Genomic DNA, 23,597 nt, shown 5'->3' on the forward strand with positions numbered 1-23,597 from the left:
AAATGGTGTTGTCTCATTTTCCTCTTTCTGTGTTTCTCCAGTGTTGCCCCCATCCAATACAAGCTCTGAACATCATAAGAATACTCAGCAGTTATATAGCAGTTTACACCTTCAAAGGCCTATTCAAACATTAAGGGCGCTCTCCTGCTCCCAGTGAAGTTCCAGTGACATTCAGTTGCCATCAATGGTGCAGGATTAGGTCTTAAATTCCCTGTCATTGCTTTACAAACCAGAGCTATGCTGCTGGTGAGGTGGGATGCAAAAAGGTACATATCACTTGCAGTTCTTGCAGGCAACTGGAATGTCTCCAGTGGGGCAAAAGCCTATAGAGGTGGTCAGAAAATGGAAACAATCTGTTAAAGTTTTGATATTTTTCACTAAAATTGTATTTTTCACTCATAAGTAATATTATCTCCATTTTACAGATGAGGGAAAGTGAGTTGCCCAAGACCACACAGTATGTTACTGGCAGAGTCAGGATTAGAATTCTTTCATTCCTGACCCCCTAATGCTGTACTTGCTGGTAGAATGCACAGTCCTGGACTGCTCATGGAACTTTAGTACCAAGTAAAGAAGTATGAAACGGGAAGCTCTTTAAATTAAGATCCTAACTGAGACTACCTGCTCAGTGATGCCATTCAGAAGAGATGCTTATGCTTCTTAAAATTACTTTGTTGCATTCTGTTTCTTTCAACCTATAGACAAGTGAGCACTGATGCTACATTCTTCTTTTATGATTTCAATATTAACCTACACTGTTGATTGAACACTTGAACAAGCAAGTAACCTTTCCAAAGCAATGTCTGTAGTAGATAAAGATCAACCATTTTGACACCCCTAAGACAGGAAGGAAAAAGGATGCTCTTTAACTTCTTGCTAGACCAGAGGTTTGCATTAGTTATAAAAAAAAATTATTTGAGGTGGCATAAGAGGTAGAATCTAGCCACGCTGAGCATTCTATAGTTTGCCTAATTTTTTGTAGTGATCAAGGATGCACTGCAAACCATATGACCAAGGTCTGTGACTGAGAGTGCTTGTAAAATAAATGTTCAAAACTATTTTTTGAGTGCCTTGTCCTAAGCTACTGTGTAAAGACACCTGTTGACTCTCAGTGAAATAGTAATTAAAAAGAAAACCCATTTCTAACCATGAGATTCATTCAGTTGACTGGTATTTAATAAGTGCTGTTTACTCTCCAGAAAAAGTATACTGGAAATATGAGGAGGGGGGAGAGGAAAAATGGTATCGCTGCAGTGCAAAGGATAAGGCAGCTCAAGTATTATTCATCAGTTAATCTTTTTGATTAGTGTAAAAAAGAAAGAAAGAAAGAAAAAAAGAAAACTGGAGACCTTGTAGCCAATAGCTACATTTGTGAGTTCCTCCTTTCTGTTCCCCAATGACAAACAGTGAGAGTGACTGTGCTGAGGGACGGTGTTGCCATGCAGCCCAGTGAGCCAGCCCACTGAACAGGCAGGCTGACCCACTTTCAAGTACCAGCTTTTGCTGACCCTTTGAGTGAGACGTTCTTCCAAGTTTTTGTTGTTTTCACCCTTTGATTTCTCATTTCTAAAGAACCAATCTCCCTGCCCCCTTCTCCTTTATCTTCTAGCATTCATGGAAGAAAGGCAGCTTGTTTTTTGTGCCTTACTTTGCCTTAGTCAATTTCAGAAAAATTCTCTTTTCGGCCTTGTAATGAACATGCTTTGGAAGAAATATGGGTCTTGACATCAACAAAATTATGCTACAATTCCACAAGGATCAGAGTAATTCATCTATGAAAAACCCATACTTTAACTGTTACTCTTGGCAGCAGTGAAGGATAATAGTGAAATATTATACTAAATATTGCCACGTGCACTAGTAAAATACAGTCTCATTCTTGCCAGCAGCGGTGTGCAACTCCCCCTTCGAGCTCAGGTTTGGATGTTGTGATTTAATCTAACTCTTTTGCTTCTCTTCCATCCAAAACCAACAGAGGTTTAAAGAGAGCTGGATTTTTATTGGAACCATTTGCTTAGCCTAAGTTGCCAAAATAATTTAGTTAAAACTGGTGCTTTATTTGGGTTAAAGTTGATCCTTAGCTCCACAGAGGTCGAGGCACTTAGTTTGTCTTGCTCCTTTTGAATTCCACCATGAAGTCTACTGCCAAGTTTTGCCAGGTGAAGTTGTATTTCCTGCCTCTCCACATTCATCCACGTCTACTTTCATGATTTTTAGACAAGTGGGGGAGAAAGCCTCCTTAACTCCTTTACCTCATAAATATCTGCCACTACAATTCAAACACAGCACATATGTGTCTTCCAGTTTTTGGGGGGTTAAGCCAGAGAAAGAATTGTTGTAACTATACAGGCTTTGTTGCTCCTGCTACTGCTAGTATACCATGTGTTAATACAACTCTTTAATTTGCTAATGAGAGACAACTGCTCTAAGATACATCAGAGTATGATACTGAGCATTATGATGTTATTGCCTTTCTCGGGAACAGGTGAAAAAATACAAAGGGAGAGAATTCTGAAAATTAGACAGTAACCAAAATGCTACAGTTTACACCACTTGAAGACCATAGACTAGAGAGTTTCAAGCATAATAATAAGATATCAATACTCATTTCCTTCCAATACATTTTTAATGCCAGGCTATGGATCACACCTTGAATGTGAAAACATCTTAATTTTGAGGTGGTCTGGAGTTGAATCCCCATTTCCAAAACTATCCTCTATCGTTTAGGTTCTGGACTGGATCCAAAAATGAAAGGGACCTTTTTTCTGTTTCTAATTCAGATGCAGCAGAAATGTCATGGGGCAGAATTACATATTAAATATGTTCTGTGGTGGATGTTCTGTGATCTGGAATAGGTTAAAGCTAGGGCTTAGATTCAAGGCCAAATTTTAGTGCGAAATTGTGTGAAAATTTGATGGCTCTGATACTTTGTGAACTGTTCTCAGTTTTTCGCACAAAATGGCATAAATCCTACAAGATAGGCTTATCTTAAAAGTTGGGTGGAATTCTCATGAGAATGAAATCAGAAATAGACCTTCTGAGTTTTCCATCCAACCCAGAAATAAAGCCTATAAAAGGTTTAGAAATGGGAACTAGAATTTAAACCATCTTGAAATTCAGAGGTGTTTAGATTCAAGGCCCACTTTTAGCCCATCTCTAAAATATAAGCAGAATTATATGGTATTGCTAGTCATTGACTATGATGGTATGTATATATATCTGTAACAGCTGGTCAAAACCAGTAAAACATTTAGTGAGAACTTTAAAAAATGTCTAGAGTTTTTTTAAATTTTGAAAACTGTCTGATTGAAAACTGGGATTTATGTTCCTTGAGACAGTCTGATATTTGGCACTTGTTTTCATCCCAAATCAGAGCAAACAGCTGAAATATCAAAGCCTTCTTTGTGTACAATGAAAAGTTCTGAAAAATTTCTGTTCAGTAATGTCAAAATGTTCCATTTCTCCATTTTCAATCAGAATCCCTTATATTCCCGAATTGAAATGTTTTATTTCAGGTTTGCTTGACATTAAATTCTGTGATCTTAACATCAAGCTAGACCATCTGTACACCTGTGCCTGGAAGACACAAACACTTGGTCAAGATACTTTACTGCCTGCTTTGTGCTACCAGAAAGTAGGCAGAAAGGGTTGACCAAAATCCAGTCCATAATTTTTACTTTTCTAGTAATTTCAAATCTCAGTCTTTAGAGAAGGAGAAGGAACACGTCTCTTTTGTTAATGAAAAAGACCAAAAGCTGCACATACTGCAAGTGACAGACAAGCCATCTGAGATTATTTTCCTCAGCTTTGCCTTTAAATGTCTGATTTTGTTTTTGCCTGTCGTGGTGAATAAGAAAGGAAGCTCTCACCCTTATAACCAGCAGCATTGGTTTTCCAGTCATTAGAATTCAGATGTCCTGCACGAGAAGTCCTTACAATAATATGCTGTACGTCTCTCCAGGTCAGAGATGGACTAAAGAAAAGGGCAAAGACAAAGTGAAAATCAGAATTTTCTTACCAAAAAGAAAAAAAAAGTCACAAGTTAAAAAACAAAACCACGAACAAGACTGGTGATCAAAGTAACATGACCCAGCTTTACAGGATTGATGTATCAAATTATTTTTACCTCTACTGTTCTTTTTCAATTATGAGAGATGCATTAATTAATAGGCAGCCTTTAAAATACACACACTCAGTATTCCACACATGAAATTTACAAGGAAGGACAAAAAAGTATATTTGACCTAGAGAGAACTAATATGACCACCAAGTGCTTCACGTTGCATCTGTACATGGTTGCCTACCTCAGACATGCACAAGAGAAGAAAAGCATAACAGATCACAAGCTATTTCATATTCATTAGGGCCCCATTTCTTTCACACTCTAAACTTCCATTGTGGTCATTATGGAAGCCTGAGTCTATGTTGTCATTGACTTGCTCATTATAGCCAGATTCACTATTGGTAATCACAGACTCATAGACTTTAGGGTCAGAAGGGACCAATATGATCATCTAGTCTGACCTCCTGCACAAAGCAGGCCACAGAACCCTACCCTCCACTTCTATAACAAACCCCGAACCTATGTCCGAGTTACTGAAGTCTTCAAATTGTGGTTTGAAGACCTCAAGCTGCAGAGAATCCACCAGCAAGTGACCCATGCCCCATGCTGCAGAGGAAGGCGAAAAACCTCCAGGGCCTCTGCCAATCTACCCAAGAGGAAAATTCCTTTCCGACCCCAAATATGGCGATCAGCTAAACCCTGAGCATGTGGGCAAGACTCACCAGCCAGCACTCAGGAAAGAATTCTCTGCAGTAACTCAGATCCCATCCCATCCCACATCCCATCACCAACCACTGGGCATACTTATCTGCTGGTAATCAAAGATCAATTGCCAAAATTAAGTTATCCCATCATACCATCCCTTCCATAAACTTATCAAGCTTAGTCCTAAAGCCAGATATGTCTTTTGCCCCCACTACTCCCCTTGGAAGGCTGTTCCAGAACTTCACTCCTCTAATGGTTAGAAACCTAAGTCTAATTTCAAGTCTAAACTTCCTAGTGTCCAGTTTATACCCATTTGTTCTTGTGTCTACATTGGTACTAAGCTTAAATAATTCCTCTCCCTCCCTAATATTAATCCCTCTGATATATTTATAAAGAACAAGCATATTCCCCCTCAGCCTTCTTTTGGCTAGACTAAACAAGCCAAGCTCTTTGAGTCTCCTTTCATATGACAAGTTTTCCATTCCTCGGATCATCCTATAGCCCGTCTCTGAACCTGTTCCAGTTTGAATTAATGCTTCTTAAACATGGGAGACCAGAACTGTACACAGTATTCCAGGTGAGGTCTCACCAGCCCCTTATATAGTGGTACTAACACCTCCTTATCTTTGCTGGAAATACCTCGCGTGATGCATCCTAAAACCGCATTAGCTTTTTTAACGGCCATATCACATTGGCGGCTCATAGTCATCCTGTGATCAACCAATACTCCAAGGTCCTTTTCCTCCTCTGTTGCTTCCAACTGATGTGTCCCCAATGTATATCTAAAATTCTTATTATTAATCCCTAAGTGCATGACCTTGCACTTTTCACTATTAAATTTCATCCTATTACTATTACTCCAGTTTACAAGGTCATCCAGATCTTCCTGTATGATATCCTGGTCCTTCTCCATGTTAGCAATACCCCCCAGCTTTGTGTCATCTGCAAACTTTATTAGCACATTCCTGCTTTTTGTGCCAAGGTCAGTAATAAAAAGGTTAAATAAGATTGGTCCCAAAACCGATCCTTGAGGAACTCCACTAGTAACCTCCTTCCAGCCTGACAGTTCACCCTTCAGTACGACCCGTTGTAGTCTCCCCTTTAACCAGTTCCTTATCCACCTTTCAATTTTCATATTGATCCCCATCTCTTCCAATTTGACTAATAATTCCCCATGTGGAACCATGTCAAATGCCTTACTGAAATCGAGGTAAATTAGGTCTACTGCATTTCCTTTGTCTAAATAATCTGTCACCTTCTCAAAGAAGGAGATCAGGTTGGTTTGGCACGATCTACCTTTAGTAAAACCATGTTGTAATTTGTCCCAATTACCATTGACCTCAATGTCCTTAACTACTTTCTCCTTCAAAATTTTTTCCAAGACCTTACATACTACAGATGTCAAACTAACAGGCCTATGGTTACTCGGATCACTCTTTCTCCCTTTCTTAAAGATAGGAACTATGTTAGCAATTCTCCAGTCGTACGGTACAACCCCTGAGTTTACCGATTCATTAAAAATTCTCGCTAATGGGCTTGTAATTTCATGCGCCAGTTCCTTTAATATTCTCGGATGAAGATTGTCCGGGCCCTCTGATTTTGTCCCATTAAGCTGTTCAAGTTTGGCTTCTACCTCAGATGTGGTAATATCCACCTCCATATCCTCATTCCTGTTTGTCATCCTTCCATTATCCCTAAGCTCCTCATTAGCCTTATTAAAGACTGAGGCAAAGGACTTATGTAGATATTGGGCCATGCCTAGGTTATCCTTAACCTCCTTTCCATCCTCAGTGTTTAGCGGTCCCACTTCTTCTTTCTTCGTTTTCTTCTTATTTATATGGCTATAGAACCTTTTACTATTGGTTTTAATTCCTTTTGCAAGGTCCAACTCTACTTGGCTTTTAGCCTTTCTCACTTTATCCCTACATGTTCTGACCTCACTAAGGCAGCTTTCCTTGCTAATCCCACCCTTCTTCCACTTCTTGTAGGCGTTCTGCTTTTTCTTAATCACCTCTCTGAGATGCTTGCTCATCCAGCTTGGTCTACAACTCCTGCCTGTGGTTTTTTTCCCTTTCTTGAGATGCAGGCAGAGATCAATCCTGTATTATTTATGTACCCAAATCTCCCAGCAATGAATCTGGGTAGTTAATGGCTGTGATGAAGTGGGAATTTTCTGTATTATTTTATCAGTCCTGTGTGTGCCTCAGTTTCCCTCTGTACTTTGCATTGCTACCCTGTGGGTGCCAAAGAGTTAAAAATAAAAAAGCTGCTCTTGGGGCAGAGCAGGAGACATGAGGTGTTGTCATGTAACAGTAACTGTTGGGAGAGGGAATGACTAGGTCATTAAAGAACTGGTTGAAACCGAGCCATATCAATGGAGGATTGATCCACAAAGACATTGGGAGCCTTAAGGATTGAGCAACTGATGCTTACTCAGCAGGCAGAACATGTGAACTCCACAGGTTTGACAGGTGGTTTGGGGTGGCTGTTGGAGAGACTCAGCAGCTCTCACCTGAGACTGACAGCGAGTCAGAGCCAGACATGGATTCCATAGCAGCACGGCTGATTGCACTGGCTTCGTCAGTACGGACTATATCTTAACCTTTGCTTCTCTATGCTAAACTAAGGGCTTCTGATGTAGTGTTCCAGTTGACTAATAAATTCTACTTTATTTTGAAAAGGCTGCCTGGTGTCACTGCAAATAATTGCTGTGGTGCACTGGTCCCTGAAGAGTATAAAAGTCTCTGAGGAGGGGTCTATCTCAGTTGGACTTGCTGGACAGAACTCACAGTGTGAAACGGGAGTGCAAGAGCCCAGAGAATCAGTTTTGGAGGCACAGAGGCAACATGACCTACTCTTAAAGAAGAGTAGAACCCTTGGGGAGTGGCATTCTGAACAGGTACCTCCAGGGGACTGTTTAGAATCTGGAAAGTAGCAATGATCCTGTAGATCTGTGACAATGGGCAAGCGACTGACAACACATAAGTGAGTTTCTACAATATGTAAATAATGATTCTGTCCTCAAGGATGACAAAAGAGGATCCCATCTGGGTCCCCACTGTGGAATGAACTACCATTTTTTTCTCTCAGGAACAGAAGAAATCTTTAGAGAATGTAGTCTTCCAGATGCCCTTTGTTTCACAGATACATATTTTCAGGAGGACTTCCTTTCTAAAACCATTGCTTAAAAGGTCTTGGATTATGGTGGTGTTCACTGGCAATTTCTCATTTGTTCTGTTAGCAATGAGATGGGGAATATGACTGTTCTTCCAACAATGCTGTTAATAGTGAGAATGATAAATGAACAACAGACTGAGCAACTATAGTATGGCTTCACAAAAATTAAATAAAAAAAAGGAAATGGGCATTTGTGCTCATACCATTACTCACCAAACATGAACCTCTGAATAGCCCTGCTCCTGTTCCCACACACTGTCATTGTCTTGGACAGTGCTGGATCAGGCCCAATGCTAGTTAACTATACTGTCTAGTACAGTGGTTCTCAAACTTTTGTACTCAAACCTTTCACATAGCAAGCCTCTGAATGCAACCCCCACTCCCTTATAAATTAAAATTAAAAACATTTTTTAATATATTTAACAACATTATAAATGCTGGAGGCAAAGCAGGGTTTGGGGTGGAGGGTAACAGCTCGTGATCCCCCATTTAAGAACCTCACAACCCCCTAAGGGGTCCCAAACAGCAATTTAAAAATCTCTGGTCTAGTAGCTAGGGCACTAAACTGGGACTCAGGAAGATGCAGGTTCAATTCCCTGCTCCAGTCATAAAGTTCCTGGGTGACCTTGGGCAAATCACGTAGTGTCTTCCTGCCTCAATTCCCCATCTGGAAGTTGGGGATAATGCTTCCCTACCTCACAGGGGTATTGTGAAGATAAATACATTAAAGATTGTGAGGTACTCCAATACCATGGTAACAAGGGCCATAGATGGATTGATCCTGCAGTTTTTTCATGCATGGAATGCCTACTAAATTCAGTGAGAGATTTCTATGTGGAACATCTTCAGGATAACAGAAATCATCCAAGCAGGTTGATTTTACTATGACCTCTTCCTGATACAGGAAGTCACAAGAGAAACTCAAGAGTCTGAGAGTTTGGTGTGCAGAACTCAGTGCAGTGTTTTTTATTTTTATACTGTCCTCACATCTCCCAGAATTTATTTTCTTGTAAATTTAACCTTTTGAAATGCTTGTTTTGTGGGTGCTATACCGTACTTAAACACAGAAATAATATCTTGTTTATCTTTTGAAGTAAGCAGCTGAAATCAATCAGGTCTATGAAATTTCCTACGTATGACTTGGACGGAAGAAATTAGTGTTTTATTTTCTTGCTGAGCTGCATAAGCCGAGTTTCTGAGCTGTACACAATTAAGATGACAAACTTTAGCTTCAGTAAATTGGAACTCCATAGGGAAGCAGCAGATATGCAGAAATTACTGCAAACATCCAAGTCTTCTATGTAAAACATGCCTCTATTTCACACAGGGCAACGACAGAAATAGACTGATGGAAATTAACAGGTTTGTGATCAAAGAGATTTCATATGTCTGAATGAGATTAAAGGAAGGAAATGAAAACCAATTACATTTGAGCTTCATAAGTCACAATACCATATAATGGCAATAAACCTGGGAAGTGTAGAAAATACACTCAAAAGTAACAGAAGTGTGTGTAGGAGCGGAGGGCTCCTCCAATGGCCACAGAGTCTAAATAGTTGAAATGAGACCATAGTCAACAGAATTTTTATATATACTGACCAAGTAGGAATTGCTTAAAATAAGTCTTATATGCTGTAACTGAATTATGAATGGCATCTCAAAATCAGGTGTGGAATCATTTTAACTATATACCCTTCCCCTCTGTTTGTTCTTTTGTTTGTTTGTTTTTGTTTTTTGGTGGCTGACGCTGCTATTTTACTTTTGGATGGACTCTTGTTCCTTTGCAGCAAGTTTCCTACTAGGTTGTGTGAGGCCAATGTCAACTAGACTCTAATGTGACCTAGCATCAAATCCCCCTTTTTAGCTACCAATGGAGCATCAAAGGAGGTATTGTGTATTTTAGTGAAGCCAGCACAGAGTCCTGCTTGCACTGGAGCCCTGAAGATGCTGGTGTATGCAGATTAGCTGGAACACTCACTCGGAAGAAGCAAGATCATCTGTGCTGAAATCTCTTTTGGTTTTCAGAACTTGTTGCATTCCTTCCTAGCTGGATCAGTTTAATCACGACCATTTCATTTTTCTTGTGTGCATCTGAGGTACTGGAGCAGCTTGTGGTAAAATTACTGCATTATTTTTAAGGTGCACTAGTGCCTTTTGGTGGTGGATGGACATTTAAAAATATTAATATAAATATAGCTTGTTTTCCAAGAAGGGGTCTCTTTTCAAGTTAGACAATTGGACTGGTAAGATAGTAAGTATTTATCCAGCTGAGAGCTGGTAAAAAAACAGAACTGCAAAAAGTTAATATCTTGGAATGTAATGGGTATTAAGGGCTTGTAAGATATGGTATGCTTGGGCAGGAACGTAACATGCTTTAGAAAGAAATCAATAAAATTTTATACCAGATCAGGAATTTCACTAGGAGCCCATGTAATGTCTTAGGAAAACATGTAGCACTGGCTCAAGCCTCTGAGAATCCCACGAGTTGCATTCTTTATTAGGTGAAGTCTGAACAATCTGTGATTCCACAAAGCAAGGCGTTATAGTGGTCAAAACTACTGGGAAGAAAAGGCACTAAAATATTCACATCAGTTTTAAAAGGCAATATTCAAGAATAGCTACATTCAGCTAATTATTAAAAACGAACCGGGGAGTCCATTCCCCTTGCAATGAACACTGAGCTCTCATTACTGGGAATTATACAGTGTGTCAAGATGAAAATACAACCCACAGTTAAGATTTAATGAAGACCCCCGAAAAACTTCCAGATTGGGGAACCTTGAAAAGCGAGCTACATTGATAGTGGTTCAGTTTTAAAGTTCTGCGTAAGAGGCCACTGTTGTATTTGCCTGTGTAGTGGGGTAGACCCCCGCTCCTGCTCTGAGGGGCTTAAAGCCACCCCTGGGAGAGGGCTGAGAGAAAAGCTGGGCTGATTGGGAGGCAGCCTCAGCTGGAGGACATGCCCCAAACAGACCCAGCTGGCCCTATAAAGGTCAGGGCAGCCAGGCATTCAGAAGGCTCTCTCTGGTCTGAGAGGGAGCAGCACGTGGCTGTCTAGCAGAAAGGGTACTAGGAGTGAAGCAGGGCTGGGGAAAGCCAGAGGAGCAGGGGAGCTCCTGGCTGGCAACTCCCCTGGCTGCAAGGCGCGGTTTATGGCCAGAAAGGGTACTGGGTGGTAGAGGAAGGCAGTAGGTCTGAACCCCCTTGCCTGTGATGAGTTACTAATACTGCAGTGTGCCCCAGGGAGAGGGGCTAGATGGTGACTGGCAGTAGCCCAGACTGGTGAGGTTAGTGGGTGGGGGTTCCCCTGGGGTGGGAGACCCAGAACCTGAGAGTGTAAAGGTACTGCCAGGGGGTGCAGCAACCCAGAGAAAGGGGCACTGGGGTCCAGGAGGGACATGGGGGCCCCGTGGTAGCAGATCACTGGCCAACAGAGGGCGCTTCAGAGGGCTGGTGAGCTAATTCCTACAGACAACCAGCAGGAGGTGACACCGGGTGAGTCTGCGCCCGCTTACAGCCTGCTACATCCTAATATCAAAACCAAACTCAGACAACAATTTCTCAAACTGAAAACCTAAAGCTAAATGTCTGGTACCCAGTAAACAGATGTGTGTAAGCTCAACCTCTCTCTCATAGTGCCTTCATGCCAGTTTGCTTACTGCAAGAGCCACTGAAGTATAACATTTTTCTTTTATTTATGTTGTCTCAAACAGAGACAAGCTTTTGGTGTATTATATCAAAGGCAGCAAAGAGATATAACAGCATTTCAGCTGATTTCTACAGCCTCTGATAGAACCTTTGCTGTATTATGAAGTGAACTATTGCCAAATTGAAATTTCCTCTCTAAAGTAGACACCTCATTGGAAACCAAATAGGACTGCAATTGTTCACTCCTAACTTTTGTGAGAAACTTTGACAAAAAATAAGAAATTGGAAAGGAATCAAACTAGCAGTTCATTTGGAGAAAAATTAGGATTTTTTGGTTTTTTTAACTAGGGAGTCATAGGAGCCAATTTTAAAGCATCTAAAACAATCACAGAAGCAGTCAAGTATTTGTAAAACATGTCAAAATTAGAACCTAAGTGAATAAACAGTTGTTCACTAGCCATGTAAGTCACAGATCCAGATAGGCTGTCACTGATGTTAACTGACTTACCACTTAATTAATCTCAAAAGAGTTAATGGGTAAACATCTTGAAATGAAAAAATGTACTAAGAAGAGCAATAGTAACACTGCTATATAATGGGATCAATTTCAAAAACAGGACCATTTCCTTCCAAGAAAAAAAACAAACCTTGAATGTCTCATTTGAAATTGCCTGGGGATTATACATACCAGCCAATACTCAAAATCACACCAGAATGAGCAGAAATAAGAATAATTAAATAAAAATTGCATGACCAGCAGCCAATAAATAATGAATTTTAAGTCCCCAGCTCTCTAGCAATACTCCAAAGATCTGGCCCTCTTCTTTCAACCTTTTCAAAATGTTTATAAAGCAAGCAAAATGAGAAAATATGGAAATGGAACAACTATACAATAATGGTGCACAAAAACAATATTAGTTTGGGTTTTTAACTGGATCCTTAACCAAGAATGAATAGCATTATCCAAATTGCTTAGAAATGAGCAGCTTTAATTTCAGGTCAAATTTTGATCCCTTTACTTACACTGAGTAGCACTTTACTCCACAAGTAGTCCTTTTGAAGACAATGTAGCTAATCCTGAAGCAGGTGCTATTCAACATGAGTAAGGTTAAGATTTTGTCATTTTAAGTAAAGTCACAAACATGCTGTGGGCAATAAACAAAAATTCATGGAAGACTGTGACCTGTCTGTGACTTTTCCTAAACAGGGCGGGAGGGACTAACAGCGGGAGTTCCACTGAGGGCTGACTGCTGGCCACTGCTTCTGTGCTGTGGGCTGACCCAGCCCTGGGCACTGAATGCAGTTTTGCCACTGCTCGTGGGTGGGCATTAACAGCTACTCCAACTCCATCACTGCAGTGGGCTGAAGCTGAAGAAGTCACTTAGGTCTGTTAAAGTCACTGAATCCGTGACAGAATTATATCCTTAAACATGAGTACAGGGATCAAAATCTGGCCTGGTATGTAAAAATAAAGAACAAAAATAATGATTCAAAAGAAACTAAAATGCCATCAGTGAAAGAAAATTAGAGGAAAATTCAGTCGGTGTGAAGTTGTATGATACAACCAGGATCAAACAGAGAGGGATCAGAATGCAAATTAAGTTTTCCTTCATAGCAAACTGATAAAGCAGTCAACATCAACAAGGATGATTATTGTTATAACGACCAGTGGTTTGATGCAGATCAATCTATAGGAAATGCTTTGCTAAAATGTTAGAGGCATCTGTAAGTCTAGTTGAAGAAAACTGATCTCCATACAAGCAGAAGTAAAACATAATACCATAGTATTTACAAAAGAAGAAACATTGCCATGCAATCTGAAGGGGTCAATGGGCCATCTTTGCAAATCCTGGCTATGACGAGACGGGTTTTGATTGTTACTTCTATATCTCATCAAAACGAGTGGTATTTTCTGACACCACATCCTTCCCTGGAATTCTGTTACACAGTATTTACTAGTAGATCACACACAAAGTTTAATCCATTTTAAAATACAATTCCTATTCCAACAACAGCATTTTCAGCATTCTGATGTCCACATGACTCTGCCCCATGAGGCCATTCAACAACTTTATAAACAAAGCAGAAAACACAGCTGCTTGGCCTAGCCACATAAGACAAATCCAGTTCCAATGATTCATCCAAAATCCATATTCATATTTACTGAATGATGAATGTCTCTTTATGACTGTGACATTACACCCATTTATTATTTATGGAAATATACTTATGATATGGAAATGGCATAACTGAGATATGTTTTATGCAAGACGGGTCTTGTAAGGTATCATCAGAAAGGTTATAATTTACTGAATGCAATTATCCAATTTGTATGCATGAATCATTTCTAATCTAAAGTTAGGAATATTGACTGTGTAACAATTACAATTGTATGTGTCTTTGGGAGATGCCCGCCAGAGAACAGGCCATCAGATACTAATCTCTCTCCTTCCTGAGAGGCCTCCTAGGATGGAGGTGTGACACTACTAGGTCAGGTGGGCCTGTCACCTGGAACTAAACATCATCTTGGATTTCTAGTAATTTTCCACTAAAAGAAGCGGGAGGTCAAGACAGGGAAACAAAAGATTCCTGTCTTATGTAAATCTTATTTAAGGCTGGGGAGTAAGGCAAACAGGACTCTCCCTTCACTGCCTTCCCACCCAAGAAGAAAGACTGCTAAAAGTACCTAAAGAAACAAAGGAACTAAGCTGAGGGAAAGGCAAGGGCTGAGTTCAGACTGAGACAGAGGACTCTAGTCTAAAGAGAAATAACTAGAACACTAAGCTACAGAAACTCTGCATCCAGCCTAAGTCAACATTTAGAGTGACATTTTGTACCCAGTTTCTTTAAGATCTTAAGCTTAGTATGCATGTTTTGTTTTTTCTGCTTTGTAATCTGCTTTGTTCTGTTTGCTGTCCCTTACAATCATTTAAAATCTGCTGTTTATAGTTAATAAACTTGTTTTTGTTTATTATTAAAGCCAGTTTATGCAATTTATAATGGAGTGGGGGCAAGAAGTTGTACATATCTTCCTCCACATTGAGGGATAGGGCAAATTTATGAGCTTATGTTGTATAGATTTCTGTACAACGCAAGACAATATTATTTTGGGTGTACTTTCCAGAGGGGAGCTGCACTTGAGTGCTAGGTGATTTCCTAAATAAGTCGTCTCACAGAGATCTGTTTGCAGAGTCTGTGTGATTCTACAGCTGGTGCGTCCCTACCTGTGTGTATGTGCTGCCAGAGGCCGGAGAACCTAATCTAGCAAAACAGGGAGAGGAAGCCCAGGCTAGTGGGGCAGGCAGGCTCAGCGAAATCCCAGTACGCTAGGTCACACTGTCGTTCATTGCAAAGAAAATGAACAAACTTTTAACTTCCAGCTCTCACAGATCTTTCAAACAATTTTACCCTTTTAGCCAGGATACTGATAGTGCTGGTAATGGAAGGCACTGTCCCCTAACTCTTCCTCACTGTCGTCTCTTTTCCAGTGTATGTGCTGTAGCAGCAGGACACTACTTCCAGGCTTAGCAAAGCTGGTGCTTTCTTGTTGACACCCGCCATGTTGGGGTGAGACTACCAGCATTTTCCTGGGGAAGGATCTGAATTTAATTAGAAATGGGCAATAACAATGAAACGCAGGCATGGGTAAAGCTCTATTCAACCGTGCCTAATTTGGGCAGATGCTTGATGCACTCTAACTGCTCTGGCAGGTACATGAGGAGTCTGTCATTGTTTTATGCTTAGGTAATGCTTATGCAGCTAGTCATATCTGGACCAGCCAACTGGGGGCGAGAAGTAAAGCTGTGTGATTATTTAAACTACGTATGTACCTTTTCCAAGGGTAACAGTTTCTGCCCCAGTATATTGGCTAAATTCCAAACTGGATAATTAACTCCCTTCTGCCCCACCTAAATATTTCTAAGAGTGCCCATATTATTAAGAGTGTCTACTTTTGTGCACTCAGCATATTTTGAAATATTATTAAATGAACATTTATGTATTCATTCTTGTTTTTAGCTTTATAAATTGGACTCAATCACCTGCCTTAAGCTGCATGTGTATTATTAAAGATGGCACATTTTCTCTTAAAGGAAGAAAAAACAGTCATCCCAAAGTAAATGTGGAAAATAAATTATTTATTACTAATCATTCACATATATGTAATCGACAGACCACCACTTAGAAATGCAACGTACTTGTAGCCGAGTCGGTCCCAGGGTACTAGAGACATAAGATGGGTGAGGTAAAATCATTTAATGGACCAACTTCTGTTGGTGAGAGAGACAGGCTTTTGAGACATACAGAGCTCTTCTTCCCAAACCTGAAGAAAAGCTGTTTGTGGCTCAAAAGCTTGTTTCTCTCACCAAAATAAGTTGGTTCAATAAAAGATATTACCTCACCCATCTTGTCTCTCACCACCTAGGATTTCTGCTTGATCATTAAATCCAGGGAGTACTATCTGGAGCACTCTATTTTATGGCAGCTGCTATGGTCACTCTCAGAAAAACAGTTTCTCCTTTAGCTCTTTAAGGGCTTTATAGATCAAAAGCCAAGATCTTAAGTTCACCCGGAAGCAAATAGGGAGCAAGTTTTGTTGTGTATGTTCTTTACAGCCAACATCACCAGATGAACAATCAGCCACATTTTGCACTAGCTTCAGTAGTCCTAAATGTAGATCCACATAGACCACACTGCAATAGAACCACAAAAATATAGATACAGTGGCAAGATCCAGAGCCAGGCAGAATATCATCATGCATAGATATAGATCAGTTCTGATGAAAATGAAATAAACAAAGGACCATTTTCATGTTGATGACACTGCTGCCTATATTTTGCTGTAGCCTCCAGTGGCTTCGCATACATGTAGAAAAAAAGGTGGACAAAAGAGAACCTTGCAGAGAGATCTCAAGACTATGGCTTCACACTATTGTCTGTGTCTTCTCAACAGAAAAGAATGAAACAGAACTACTCAAGAGATATATAGTCCACTCAGACAAGGAGCTATGGCACCAATGCCCCATTATCAATTCAGGCTTATTATACTCTTTAATTCAGCATCTGAGGTACCTTTGTGGAAGTCTTGCGTAACCCTCAATTAACAAACCTGCAGGCAGCTACTATCATTTTGATCTAGATCTGTCAGTGCTTAGAATTCAGTTCTATTTATGTTATCACATCCAAGAAACTAACTTAAAAATGCTAAGGTTGCAAAATCAAGCCTTCAAATATAGACTCTAAAGTACTCTAAAAACAAGACCTTCTGCTGGGATCTGGTTCTTGTCTCCTCCGCAGTTCAGTTAGGCTGCTCCTCCTACAGGCTGCCAGAGCGCCAGTAGCAGGAGTACTCACAGAACAGAAGGGAAAATCTCCATGTTCTCTCACTGCTGATGCATGAGACACCGGAGGCCAGCAGCAGCAGCCAAGAGGAGCAACTGCAGGGAAAGTCCTTAGTTCCTGCACCAGTGAGCTAAAGAATGCTTAGCAATGAGAAACCTACTGTGCACGTGTGAACTAAGATTTTTTTAAAGGTTTATAACTTGGCCAAATGAGGATGTGTTTTCATGGAAACAGCAAAAGACAAGGTGATACCTCACTCACCCACCAAATTTCAAGTCCGTCCTACAAAGCATGGAGGTACTAGAGCGTCTCAACAAAACGGCTGTACACATTTTCTTAACATGGGCCAAACAACTTATTTTTACCTCTAAGGTTATAGGAATGATCCAACAATGTGATGCAGTTGTGAAAAGGGCTAATGTAATTCTGGGGTGTATTAACAGAAGAGTCATATGTAAGACACAGGAGGTAATTGTCCCTCTCGCATGGCACTGTTGAGAACTCAGGTGAAACACTACGGTCAATTCTGGGTGCCATACTGAGGGAGGATGTAGATAAAATGGAGAGAGTTTAGAGGAAAACCTGACTTAAGAGGAAAGGTTAAAAAACCTGGGCATGTTTAGTCTTGAGAAAAGAAGACTGAGAGGGGAACTCATAACAGTCTCAAAGATACTAAGGGCTGTAATAAAGAGGATGGTGATGAATTGCTCTCCATGTCCACTGAAAGTAGGACAAGAAGTAATGTGCTTAATCTGCAGCAAGGAAAATTTACATTAGGAAAAACTTTCTAACTATAAGGACAGTTAAGTTCCAGAATAGGCTTCCAAAGGAGGTTGTGGAATCCCCATCACTGGAGGTTTTTAAGAGCAGCTTGAACAAAGATCTGTCGGGGATGATCTAGGTTTACTTGGTCCTGCCTCAGTGCAGGGGGCTGAACTTGATGACCACTCAAGGTCCTTCTAGCCCTATAAGTCCATGATTTCAGATACATAACTTGTTAAAAATTCTATTTCTAAATCTCTTCTGAAAATACAATTCATAAGTTATAACCATAATCTATTTAAACCGAATGTTAATATTTCTGTTTTATGTAAAGTCTTCTTACATTTCCTTTTAATAACATGCTGCCAGTCAGGTAAGCAGAACAACTTTGAGTTAACTGAGTGTCATAGGATTAAACTGAAGACCTGTCATTCTCATCTCACATTGGAATCATATATAAAATAATGACACTCCAAAAGCATTTCCACAGCTCAGTTTTCTTATCACCTTTGGCCTTTATTGTATTCATTGGTAATCAAGCTCCTAGTAGCTGGGATGAAAGCCTCTCTTAACACTGAAGCGATATGAGATAGATTCCTTGAACCAAAAACTTGTAAGCAACCAGACAGTTGTCTGTTTTACTGCATTACTGACAGAGGCTCTGTCAGGAAATGAATCAATATGAGAAGTACTGCTGCTATTGGGTTAGTTTTCAGAAATCTGAGTCCCTTCCTTAACTGCATCAATTTGCAGACGAAGAAAACGAGAGAGATTTCAAATGTATATATGCTAGGGGGTAAGTGCTTGGAGGCACAGACTTCCTCTCTTCTCAGTGATTTACATTCAGTTATGTTGTTTAAAAAAAATGGAGGATCTTTTTGATGTACTTTTATTGTCACTTTTCTGGGTGGATATCAGCATGTTACTATTCACCAAAGTTATTCGTTTGTTTCCAACAATAATTTGTTTTATCCCTGACATTATATTAGCAAAGACAAAGGAAGTATATAACTCTTATGAGAGAAGGAAAGACAGGCAATGCAACAGGTATTTTGCAGCAGATGAGAAAAAATAGCAGGTTAACTCTGCCTGATTTCATGGGCTTTTTCTTGGTAATGTAGCTATAGCTTCTCAAATTATGGATGGAAAAACATAGGCATTGCCTTGTTAATAGAGAAACATGCAGGTTTCACCTTGGACGTATACATATTATTTTTTCTCAAGTTCACGTACCTCCTCTCAAGCAAAGTAAAAGACATTCTCTTTATTTAAATTTTCCCGAACATGACACAATGCCTAACGGAAAGAATCTGCTGTTTAAACAAACTCTGTCTCTCTCTTCACATTGATTCATGCAAATCCTGCATTCAAATCCTTCATCAGCCAAAAAGCAACTTTAACATTTTATATTTAGAGTTAAGATGCCATCAATGCTGAATTAGTAGAATATAACAATTTACCCTCTAACAGATGGTTTACAGTTAGGAAAATTTGGCATTGCATAATGAACATAAAAGAATGGAAAACAATTAAGCACCCAATTACAGAGCTGGAGCAGGACACTAACTCCACTGGGCCCTGATCATGTAAAAGAAAGCAACTGAAAAACAGGACATGAAAGCCCAAATACTATTGGGTCTTTATAGGCTGAGCCCTAGATGCAGAAATCCCTCATGGAGACTGGTTTTGTGCATGTGTGTATGCTAACTATTCCTTTGTTGTTTCAATGCAACAGACTCATATTTACACTTCTAAGTTATGCTCACGTTTCACCAAATGAGCATTTGAAAAACCTGAATATTGGAAGCTAAATTAGGTTCCTTTGGTCACATGATGTGGATATGCTATTTGATACAAAAACACTGTATGGAAGTTGTCATTCACAAGAAAGTTTTGTAAATATCACAGATTATTATGCAGTATTGAATTTATCAGCTCTTCAAAAAAATCCCAGGCCAAAGATCAGCCAAGAATTCCCCTTATGGAGGGGAACTCTCCACTGGAGTAATGCTGGTCAAAATGCCAGAGCTGAGTCCTATACCAGCCGTCCCACTCATTTGTGCTGGGGGGAGGGGTGCTAAGGCAGGGAGATGGCAGACTGGGACAGGTCAGGAGCAGGGCAAGGTGGAACACAGAGCTCCAATACTTCAAATCTCCACTGGTTTAAGGTCTCTTAGGATCCTTACACTAGTGGTATGAGTTAGAGCAGCCTCTTGGGTGCTCTAAAAATGTCAAGGTAAAGCTGATGCTTAATTAGGGAGTAGTATGCCTCCCAGGCAGTGAACATAGCTTGGCTGCTGTAGAGAATTGCGCACCTAGGATCTAAACATTTCCAGAGCTTCAATACACATGGTAGATCCACATGGCAGTGCCTTATCATTGAACAACACACATTCTTTCAAACATATTCAAAAAGGGCTCTGATTAGTGGGCAGTTCATAGTGTGAAGAATATAATTAACCTTGAAAACTCCTTTCCCACTAATCTTTTGAAAAATCTAATATAAATATGATGGTTGTTAGCACAGGCATTAATATGAAATTTAAGGCTAAATCTGCAACCCCCAACCTCCATTTGCCGGCACCAATAAAATCTTTGTGTTACACGACACCATCATGTATTCTCTGTATGCCACATACTGTATTTTACAAAATAAAAGTATTTTAGAAATGGTTAAGAGAGTTTTAAATAGTGTTATTAGTAATGTTTTTCCTATCAGATCACCTATAAAGGTAGATGCTTTAGTGTCATCTAACCCAACAGGAATCAGAGGCAGAGGAAAATTATAACAAATACCTCTTAATATTTGGAAACATCTTACAAATATTTTAAATAGCTGATCCATACAAAATAATGTCAAGATATTAAAGTTGAATATATTATGATCTTCTTGAGCTATTAAAAAAGCTGTATCCCTCTATAAAGGGGCATTCCTGGCTTTTAATGGTGTAAAGTTCCTATTTCTAGCTCTCATAAAAAAAGGATTAGATAATAAATATGCCACTGTTGCAGGACTGAATGTCTTGGGTCTCAAGCCAGGCTAATTCTGGGAGGGAAATTTTAATTTTGGGGGAAAACAGGAAACATTTCTCTTGCCAGCTGTTTGTTTGTTTTCTTTTAATGCCAGTAGCGTGAAGCCTATCTGAGGTTCGGTTATGCATACTTCCACTGGAGAAATATTAGTGGGCATAATGCAGGTGAGGTGGTAAAAATGCATGTTAAGCATATTGTATTAAGTAGCTCTGCATTTTAGCATATTAATAGCAATACAAATTATTTTATATCTATATAGCTACAGACACACTTAGCCCATATCCATTTCTGGAAAGGAGGTGACGAATTCTTTATCTACCAAAACTCCCAGGGAATTTAGGAATGCAAAATATAACTATTTCACTGGGAATTTGGCCAATATTCAGGGATTACCACGGGATATTTAAAAATTAGTCAGTTTCTTGTTTTTTTCATCTTATCTACGGTACAGCAGCAGCACATTGTTCCATCATCACACCTGAGATATTAGTACAATATTTTGCTTATGTCTGTAGTGTCAGCCACAATGGCAGCTATTTATCTGGAAGAAGAGTATTACCTACTGAATTACCATCAGCATCCAGTACCTTGGCTGATCAGACTGGTAGGGCTGCAGATATTATGTGTTTGCTACTATAATTTGAAAATTCCAGTTATAACAATGATGTGTTTGAAAATATACATAAAATACCATGAAAAGAGATACAATTAGAATTATAGGCAACAGCAATTCATTAAAAAGTAATTATGAAAACCTCCAGCAGTATACCATTTTGGTGCATATAGATGAAATTTTATCTGTGTCTGTGGGCTGTTTAAAAACTAATGAAAGTATTTTACAACTGAGATTAAAAAGTGATTGAAAGAATGGCTTTTGAAATAACAGTATTACATTAACTTTTCAAAGCCATTTTTGTCACTAACTATTGCATTGAGAAAACCCAATTATAATGACACAAGTTCTGCTCTGCTTAAGATTGTATCAGCTTTTCAATTACAATCTCTTATTTTCATGGCTATGTAACTCAGAAGTAAAAGCGTGTTTTGGATTGAATTTTAGGTCAGGGATTCTACACTAAAAGCTACATTTTTACAAAATGGCAACCCAAAATCTGTTTGCAATTACAAATTATATACTACGAAAGTATAATACAATTTGAATTGATTATGATACACACTCCCTCTCCTTCCTCTTGCCTTCGTGCCTGGTCCTTTTGAGGTTCTGAGTGCCCCTAGCTTTTATCAATCTCAGTGGGAGCTGAATTGTGTCATTTGAAGCTCATAGGATCAATCTTTTAACTTTAAAAATCTGATTTTAAACAAGATCTTGCAGATCATTAATCTATATACATTGCGCACACCAGACCAGTTCATGCTGACAAAATACACAAAAATGAAAAAGTTTTGAAATATGAATTTACATGATAAACTCTCAGTGGATTTTTCTGATCAAGAATGCCTGTTAAAATATATATTCTGGTTACAACGTGCAAAATTCTGCAGTTGAGGAAAACTCTTATAAAAGCTAATGGGCATTTTGCTATAGTAAGGGTTAAATGATTTGGTCCATTGCCATATAATCTATATTTTAAAAACCAGTGCATAGATATATACATGATAGAAATCTTGGATTTATTGTTTCATCACACATGATACTGGTGAGAATTTTTACTTTTTATACAATGCTAACATCTGCTCATGCTGGCACACTGTCCTCAGTTCCACTATCCCTAGGAACCAAGGTAGTGAAAGGGACTTGGGTCCATGCACAATGCCACATACAATGGCCTAAATACTAGACTCAAGCTCGAGCTGCATTGTGATGGTCCCCCAAGCCATTCAATGGGAGCTGCATGTGGTCATCACCTTTGCAAAGTATATCACAGCTTTAGGCACCCAAGTTAGAACATTTTTTCCCTTGTCTCTATCTGTTTCAGTTTTCCCACGTGTAAAATTGAGTGGTGTGTGTGTGTGTGTGTGTGTGTGTGTGTGTGTGTGTGTGTGTGTGTGTGTGATAATATTTCCTTCACTCACAGGTTTATTGTGAATTTTCACAAGTTAATGTTTCTATAGCATGTTGAGGTTGCTGGATGAAAGATGTCATGTTAACAAAATATATGCATTTATTTATGCATTATTATTATTTTCACCAAAGTATAGACCAAATCTTACTTTGCTTCTAGTGCCAATGCAATGATTCCTGCAGCCATAGGTGCAGAGGCTGAGGTTCCAGTATGACTGTCTGTACAACGCTGCCTCAGATCGGTGGTGATCTGGAAGAAATTGAACGTGTGAAATTTAGAACACAACTGCAGAAATCAGAACAGGTTTCTATTGCCTACGTGAGTCAAATGCAGGTAAACAGAATTTTCTTCTTTAATAGGGATAAAAAAGGCTTTTGAATACATTGATTTGAAACTTTCCTATTCTACTCACAGGTTGAAGGTATTTGTGAGCTTGGAGAAATGTTCACTCTATTCTATAATACTGAACAGGTATGTTAGTCTCAGTTTGTCATGGCAAAATCACCTAAAGATTTGGACATTAGAAAAACACACATACCAAAAGTGGGTTAAAAGTCTGCCCTCATATTACTTCACATTTATACAGCACTTTTTATCCAAGAACCACAAAGTGCTTTACAAACATTAATGTAATTAAATCTCTCAGTGCTCTTGTGATTCAGGTAAGTATCATTATCCCAGTTTTACAGATGAGAAAACAGGTGTGAAGGGATTAACTAATTTGCCTGAAGTCACATAGGGAACGTATGGCAGAGCTAGGAACAGAATACATATCTGCTGACTCCAACTGCTGTGTTTTAACCACAACAACATGCTTTCTCCTTTAAGCAATAATTCATCTGAAA

At 39.4% G+C, this 23,597-nt stretch overlaps 1 protein-coding gene across 3 annotated transcripts in view; it reads right to left on the reverse strand.

The window, feature by feature from the left end:
• The window catches only part of PCSK5 (proprotein convertase subtilisin/kexin type 5), a 302,119-nt gene that overhangs the window by 117,199 nt on the left and 161,323 nt on the right, over nucleotides 1–23,597 (reverse strand). For all 3 annotated transcript variants that reach the window (XM_030566779.1, XM_030566778.1, XM_030566780.1), the window contains exons 9-10: nucleotides 22,901–23,001; nucleotides 3,870–3,973 (exon numbers count right to left, since the gene is read on the reverse strand). In XM_030566779.1, coding sequence (XP_030422639.1) covers nucleotides 3,870–3,973; nucleotides 22,901–23,001 — 205 coding nt within the window. The remainder of the gene's footprint in view (nucleotides 1–3,869; nucleotides 3,974–22,900; nucleotides 23,002–23,597) is intronic.

The sequence above is a fragment of the Gopherus evgoodei genome, chromosome 6 (assembly GCF_007399415.2).
Source record: "Gopherus evgoodei ecotype Sinaloan lineage chromosome 6, rGopEvg1_v1.p, whole genome shotgun sequence".
NCBI lineage: Eukaryota > Metazoa > Chordata > Testudines > Testudinidae > Gopherus > Gopherus evgoodei.